The following is an 8791-nucleotide window of genomic DNA, read 5'->3' on the forward strand; positions in this document are numbered from 1 at the left end:
TCTTCGTAAAACTAATATTTTTCGAGTTATTCGCGGTAGAAAGTAACAGTTTTTCGACAAAGAAACGACTTTTGTAGAGGATTTTTTAAGAATAACTCAAAAATATACATTTAATAAAAAAACTATAGCTTTAAAAATTGTATCTTTTAGAAACACAAACACAAGCCTTTTTTTACAATTTTTCTACAACCAATACAAACTGAGATACGGCATGTTAAAGGTTAGCTTTTTTCGTCAAATGCATAATTTGGAATAGGTATTCAAAGCCACATAACGAAAAAACTTTGCATTTTTTCGAGAATAACTTACAGAATATTTTTTCAAGTATAAGTACAATAATTAGACTTTAAAAAAATTTTCTAGCATAAAAATTGAGCGACTTATGATCAAAATAAGGTCGGCACCTACTTTTTTCTACGAAAAAATCATTGAAAACCACCCCCTAACTACCCTCCTAATTAAAATTGATCTTCGGCCTTCTGTAATTATTTTTATATATGTATTATCAATACAGCCAAGAAGCTTGACCTATTTAAAATTTAGAAAAATTTGAGTTTATAGATAAAATTATTATTTTTTTTTTTTCGAAAGACAGAAAAGAAAGAAACATCTGCTCATGTGTTTGCGTATGTGTGTATATTTCGTTGATTTTTCGTCAGTGTGTTCTACAGTTCGAAGGAAATAACATGTGCTCTGACAATTTTTGTAAAATTATTCAATTGTGTTTATTATAGTAAATAAATTGGTTAGTTTCTTTAAAAATTGGGGTTATACTGCAATCCCACTTTTTCTGGGTGCTTGGGGGATGATTGCAACAATAGCCCACCAGTTATAGAAAAAGACGAAGATGACATCGATCTCGATGAAGATGACTAAAAAACTATTTGTATTTGTAAATTCGTATTTTTGTGTAATTAAATATTTTTGTACGTAATTCTACTTTTTTTCTGTATACATCTATTAAATTACTTATAAAAATTGCAATGTTATTAAGGATGATTTTTAAGGGTTGAAATATTATGTTATTATGTTATTATATCCTAAAGCATAAAACAATCATGATTTAACCAATCAAAACCAAATTTTACCCATATTAAGGTATACAATGTATTTATATAATTTTTGACAATAAGGAGTAGTTTACTCCCTAAAAATAATCGACGTTCTTGAGCATGATATAGAATCCCAGATCCTAATCCCAGATTTTTATGCAAATCTATGCAAGCCGAAATCATTCTTTTGGGATAAATATTTTTTTTATAAATATATAGCTCCAACAAGAATGGTTTTAAGAGTTGAAAGTAGATGATCTAAACGGGTGTCACTACAGATATAGGGAATTCTGTGTGTTAGAGAGAGAGGTATGTGATGTCACAGCTGATATAGGAAAGTATGTGTGTTAGAGAGAGAAACATGGTATCTCTGCTGCTATTGGTCCGATTTAAACGTACGACGGCTCGTTGGAATGGGCGGGAGATAACGAATACAAAAAAACATGGCGGCATAGTGTCAAAAGGGCGCTTTCCGATGTGACGACGTCCGATGGGGCGCGTTCCGATGTGACGGCGTTCTAGCGCTGATCGATCGGTGCGCGATACCAGATGTGCGATCGGTACCTTAATTTTTCGCGGAACGCGAAGCAGATGCGCGGTCGGTACCTTAAGTTTTTCGCGGATCTCGTAGATACGAAGCGCGCGGTAATTTTGGAATTTAAATAAAACAACAACATAATGCAATTTTTTTTATTAAAAGAACTTAAAAGGAACACAGCGGCGCAGCGGTGCGCGATACCAGATGTGCGATCGGTACCTTAATTTTTCGCGGAACGCGAACCAGATGCGCGGTCGGTACCTTAAGTTTTTCGCGGATCTCGTAGATACGAAGCGCGCGGCTGGTAATTTTGGAATTTAAATAAAATAAAAAAACATAATGCAATTTTTTATTAAAAGAACTAAAAAGGAACACAGCACGTCAACGCGTCACGTAAAAACGTCACATCAAAACGTCACGTAGGCTTGTGAAATGTCACGTGAAAACGTCACGTCAAAGCACGTCACGTAAAACGTCACGTCAAAGCACGTGAAAACGTCACGTCAAAGCACGTCACGTAAAACGTCACGTCAAAGCACGTCACGTAAAACGTCACGTCAAAGCACGTAAAAACGTCACGTCAAAACGTCACGTGGGCTCGTGAAATGTCGCGTAGGCCTTATTGTCACGGGGAGCTCGATCGCAAGACCTGATTGCCACAGCGCGACGTGAGGTAGTAACATCATGTCTTTGAATGAGTATAGACGTAAATTAGCAGAATTTAGAGAAAAACTGACACAGTTAAGAAGTCAGGTTTTATTTTATGAGGATAAAAATAAGGTTATAAAACAAATAGAGAACCTATCACTGGGAAGCAGCATAGACTGGACACCAAAGGAATTTAGTCAGCAGCTGCGACAAGAATATTCAAGTGCTGCGGACTACTTATTTAGGGAAACTCCAACAAGGCGAATTCATCCAATTACTATTAATGATGTTATCGACGCCGGCGCCAACAACGATGAACAAAGAAAGCATGAAAAGTGAAATAGATAATGTTTTTGCAATGACTTGTATAATATTAGCTTCAGTGTTTATTTTAATTATAAAGATTATATTTAAAATTGTTAAGAGAAAATTTGAATCATCATGTAATATAAGACTTGATCAATAAATAAGGCGTTTAAATAAAAAACCCATAACTCTAAAAAATATTTAGTTGAAAATAATGAAAATAAATGTTAGCAGATAATTTACATATCGCATAGGAAATAGCGGTTGAGGGTCTAATCGCATTACTATGCAATTTTCGTTATCATACCCACATTTTGTTATTGAGTTATATTTCTTATCATGTGCATAGAAAATGTTGGAATTTTTAAAACCAATGACAATGATAAAACTGAATATAATTTTGCACACGCACACTTTCTACAACACGTCATAGGGTGGGGCACGCAACCTTATAAATTTCAAAATCCACCTCAGGACGGTCTATTCCATAGTCTATTCCTTACTGTTAGTGCTCGTTGTGGTTCAACTAGTTTTGCAAGGTAAGTGTTCTCTTAATTATTTTTTGTTAAATATTTTTTATTTTTCTTGTTTGATTTTGAATAAAACTTAATGTTTTCTGCTCTGCTATTTATAAAATCTCTTCATTCCAGCTGAGATTTATTATTTCAACATTAAATAATTATCTAATTGTCGACATTTTGAATGACATTTATTTTTTATTTTCTCGTAATTATTCGTTGTTAAAATCTTTTCGGTTTTTCAAGTTTTTGGTTAGCTATTTATAAAATTCCTTCATTCCAGATGAGATTTATTATTTTAGCACCTGATTGTCTACAAGACCTCATGTCAGCATGACAATTATTTTTTATTTTCTCGTAATTATTATTTGTTAAATCTGTTCGGTTTTTTCAAGTTTTTGGTTAGCTATTTATAAAATTCCTTCATTTCAGATGAGATTTATTATTTTAGCACCTGATTGTCTACAAAAAAGACATGCTAGCATGACAATTATTTTTTTATTTTCTCGTAATTATTCGTTGTTAAATCTGTTCGGTTTTTTGGTCAGCTATTTATAAAATTCCTTTTCTCCAGATGAGATTTATTATTTTAGCACCTGATTGTCTACAAGACCTCATGCCAGCATGACAATTATTCTTTTTTATTTTCTCGTAATTATTCTTTGTTAAATCTGTTCTGTTTTTCTTTGATTTTTTTAATTAATGTTTTCTACTCTGCTATTTATCCCTTTATTCCAGATGAGAGTTATTATTTCGACATCTGATTGTCTACAAACAAAAAAGACTTACTGTTAGCATGCTGAATGTCAATTATTCGTCATTCTTCGTAATTATTCTTTGTTAAATCTTTTCGGGTTTTGATTTTGAATACAACTCAATGTTTTTTGCTTGGTTATTTATATCACTCCTTCATTTCAGATGGATTTATCAAAAATTAATGCCTCATCTGTCGTAGCGAGGAAACCCGTGAAGAAACTCAAAGAATTACCGATCGACATTCCAGTACCCATTACGGGAGCCAAAATTGTGAAGACAAAGTTTGGGCAAGCTGTTCTGTTAGATTTGGGGGAAGAGGTGGTGTTTCTACCGCCTAGAGTCACAGATACCTACAGCCCCGTCATTGAGGAGTTTTCGAGCGGGAAGTATTCGATAGTTTATCACGGCCTGGTGGACTGCGGCCAACAGTACCAGCCCATGACATCATTTAAAATTATCTAAGCGAAAATACTGAGAGAAAGAGAGGTAAGCAATATGGATATTGTTAAACAATGTAAAAATTTACTGTTATTCATCAAAAGAATCAGAAAGATAGTTTTTGATAAATTCACAGCTAAAGACAAAGAAATTTGGGTGAAACGCTTAACGAAACAAATCAAAACTTGTAATAAAGTAATAAAAAAACGCACTTTGCCTATAGGTACAATTAGAAAACTGCAAACGCATGTAGGACATTTTAAACATTTTAAACAGATTATTTTCAATAGACATGTCGGTATGGGGCTAGACAACAAACTAAAACATAGAGTTAAATGGGAAAATGTAGTTTCCGCGTTTAAAAGTCGAATTAAAACTGGAGTTATAGTTAATTTATGGCATAAGGACTTAGCACATTTCCTAAATGATTGTTATATTATTTTTAAAAATAAAATCAGAAAAATTTTAAAAGCAGATAAAGTTGTTAAAGTTAATGTTTGTTTTTGTGGAGAATTTATTAAAAAATCGGGGGAGGAGGAAATTGTAAATTTTAAATATTTTAATACAAAAAATGCTGTACTAGACGTATCTACCGATACAGAGCGGTGGTTTTTTGAGAATGTTAAAGATAAAATAAATCTTAAATTATCCGAGTTTCAGGAAAGGGACTCCGGTTTTGCATTAAATAGAATTGTATCTTTAGAAGTAAATATTAATCGATATGAAATTGGAAATGGTTCCTCGTATATTAAACTTCCTGAGAGTATTCAAAAAAAGCGTGCTTGTATTAATGTAAAAAATTCTGATCAAGCATGTTTTTATTGGGCAATAGTTAGTGCCCTCTATCCAGCTAAAGCACATAAAGAACTCCCATCCTCATACCCATGGTACAGTACAGTACTAAAAACAGAAGACCTAGAGGCACCAATGCCGTTACATCAAATTTCAAAATTTGAAAAATTAAATAATATATCAGTCAATGTATTTGCTTTAGAATTAATAGAAAATAATGAAAAGTCATTTTTCACAGTATATCCAGCTAGATTAACTAAAACAGTCGTTGCCAAACATGTAAATCTTCTTTTAATTCAGAATCACTATTTTCCTAAATTAAACGATTATGAAGCACCTCCAGTGGATAATGATAATTCAGAAATTAAGTACCACTACTGTCACATTACGGATATGTCTAAATTAGTTGCTGGTCAATTAAATAAAAGAAAGACCAAATTATTTCTTTGCAATAGATGCTTAAATTATTTTTCAACTGAAGGGAAATTGTCGGAACATGAAAAAATGTGTGCAGATATGAATAATTGTAAAATGTCTTTTCCTAAATATGATGCTGTTAGTTTTAAAAATTATACTTATAAACAAACAACGCCATTTGTCATATATGCAGATTTTGAGTGCATGTTAGAAAAAGTTACAGACCTCCAAACATCCTGTTGTACTAAAAAATATCAAAAACATATTCCGTATAGTGCTGGATACTATGTAAAATGTAGCTATGATGAAAAGTTGTCTTTTTTTAAGAGTTATAGAGGCATTGACTGCATGGAGTGGTTTGCTAATGAATTACCAAATTTAGCTCAAAGTATTCATTCGAAAATTAAGAAAATTATACCAATGCAGGAAAACCCGAGTACCAGTAAAGCCACAAGGTGTCACATATGCGAAAAATGTTTTTCTCCTACAGATATCATTGTTAAAGACCACGATCATTTTACGGGGGAGTTCAGAAATTTCGCCCACCAAGCCTGTAATTTAAATTTCAAAAAATTGTTTGTCGTCCCAGTTATTTTTCACAATATGAGTGGCTACGACAGTCATTTTATAATTTCAGAGTTAAGCAAAAAAGGAGATATTAGTCTACTTCCAGTCAATAAAGAAAAATACATTTCATTTACACTTAACGATGCTGTTACTAATATAAAATTTCGATTTATTGATTCATTAAGATTTTTAGGAGCCTCTTTAGATGAATTGGTCTCAACATTAAATAAAAATGACTTTAAAATTTGCAAGCGAGAATTTAGCAGGTTAAGTGACGATGAATTTAAATTAATAACTAAAAAAGGGGTATTTTGCTATGATTTTATTGATTCTTGGGAAAAATTAAACATTACCGATTTACCTCCAATAGAGGCATTTTATAATAAGCTAAACGATACGAATCTTACAGATGAGAAGTATGCTCATGCTAAAATAGTTTGGGATACCTTTAACATTGAAAATTTAGGTCAATATTCAGATTTGTACTTAAAAACCGATATTGTGCTTTTAGCAGATGTTTTTGAAACTTTCCGCAAAAAATGTTTTATAACTTATGGGTTAGATCCAGCCTGGTACTACACAATGCCCGGTTATTCTTGGGATTGTATGTTGAAATACGTGGGGTGTAACCTCGAGTTATTGCGTGACGTTGACATGATACTATTTATGGAGAAAGCAATTCGTGGAGGAATTTCAGTATGTAGCGGTAGAATGTCGGAGGCCAATAATAAGTACATGTCTAATTATGACCCCGCACAGCCCTCAAAATACTTAATGTATTTTGATGTCAATAATTTATATGGGTGGGCTATGGGAGAACCCTTACCCTACGGAGGGTTCGAATGGATGGATGCCAAAGACATTGATGTTATGTCTGTACCTGATGACTCTCCCGTAGGGTACATGTTACAAGTTGACTTGGACTATCCTCGCCAATTACATGATCTGCACTCAGATTTTCCATTCGCTGCCGAACACCGCAAAGCTTTGGGTTCAAATCATACTAAACTAATGACAACACTTTATAATAAAAAAGAATATATCGTTCATTATAGAAATTTAAAACAAATGCTGGCTAATGGGTTAGTTTTAAAAAAGATTCATAAAATTTTGAAATTTAAGCAGTCTGCGTGGCTGCGACCCTACATAGAATTAAATACTCGACTTAGAGCTGCAGCTACGAACGATTTTGGAAGAAATTTATACAAATTGGCCAATAATAGTGTATTTGGAAAGACTATGGAGAATATAAGGAAACATAGAATAGTAAAACTAGTCAGATCATGGAATGGGCGATATGGTGCTAAAAATTTAATTTCTAGTGCCAGGTTTCATAGCAGAAAGATATTTAATGAAAATTTAGTAGCTATAGAACTGATTAAATCAGATCTAGTTTTTAATAAACCCTTATACATTGGCATGACTGTTTTAGATATATCAAAATTATGTATGTACCAATTTCATTACGACTATATGCTTCCAAAATTGGGCGCAGATAAATGTAATTTAATGTATATGGATACCGATAGCTTTATTTATGAACTGTACTGTCATGATGCATATGAGGAAGTAATAAAACAAGATCTATCAAAATTTGATACATCCGATTACGCTGTAGATAATATCTATAATATTCCTCGCGTAAATAAAAAAGTTTTAGGAGTAATGAAAGATGAAAATAAAGGAGAAATTATGACAAAATTTGTGGGATTACGATCAAAAATGTATACTTTTAAAGTTCAATCTGGTCGAATCACTAAAAAAGCAAAAGGGACTAAATATAATATAGTAAAAAATGTTATAAAATTCGATGATTATGTAAACTGTTTAAATGATTTTAAGGAACAAACTGCTACTCAACACTCCATTCGGTCATATAGCCATAACGTCTATAGTATAGAACAAACAAAAATTGCGCTAAGTCCTTATGACGATAAAAGATATTTAATTCCAAATAGTTTTAGAACCCTACCATTGGGACATTACAGTATTTTAGAATAGATTTTTTTTTTTTGTAGATGAATGTTCCATCATTGATTGACCTGTCTATCAAAAAAATCTGTGAAACAACAGTATCAGCATCATATTTCATCGAGCAGTCCCCCTTGCCGTGGACATTAACAAAAATAATATTAAAAAAATTTCCTTTATATAAATGGGAAACGATGATAAGCAGTGCTAAAAATGATCCTATTCCTTCATATAAAGGAATAGAATTTATTGCTTGCTCTAAACACATACCGTCACATTTAAGAAATGTCGTATTAGGAAAGTCAGATTGGGGGAGTATATTTGAAGATGAACACTCCAGTTATTGTGTATGGGCTAATGGATATTATCTTAAGCAGCATCGCCTAAACGTATGTAAATCATGTTTTTTTGCATTCAAAAATGCTCATGAGACCTTAAATAAATTTTTACTGGTGCGTTACGACCATACTCACGAAGTTTATGATGCTGATGATATCGTTGAATGCGTATATCAGCAACCATATTATTGGTGCAATAGTTGTTTTACTCAAGTTTTATTCGATTTAAAAGATTACGAGTGTTGCGTTAATGCATTACATGAAATGCCTAGAAATAACAGGTTTGATGATTCTGAACCAGAAGTCTGAAGTAGGTAGTAATATTGATTCTTTTGAGACGAATGATAGTGTCGAATATCCATAAGCTACTATCTCTCTTTCTCTCTTTTTTGTAAATAATAAAGATAATATAATGTTATTTTTCTTTCTGTATTTTATTCTATAATAAAG

General features: G+C 32.4%; 1 protein-coding gene across 1 annotated transcript; it reads left to right on the forward strand.

Moving 5' to 3' along the window:
• The first annotated feature begins 6068 nt into the window (after positions 1-6068).
• Positions 6069-8033, forward strand: LOC126883835 (uncharacterized). Its single transcript, XM_050649511.1, has 2 exons — positions 6069-7076; positions 7155-8033. Exons 1-2 carry the CDS (start codon positions 6069-6071, stop codon positions 8031-8033), a joined length of 1887 nt encoding a protein of 628 aa, XP_050505468.1.
• Positions 8034-8791: the final 758 nt, after the last annotated feature.

This window comes from Diabrotica virgifera, chromosome 4 (assembly GCF_917563875.1).
Source record: "Diabrotica virgifera virgifera chromosome 4, PGI_DIABVI_V3a".
Taxonomy (NCBI): domain Eukaryota; kingdom Metazoa; phylum Arthropoda; class Insecta; order Coleoptera; family Chrysomelidae; genus Diabrotica; species Diabrotica virgifera.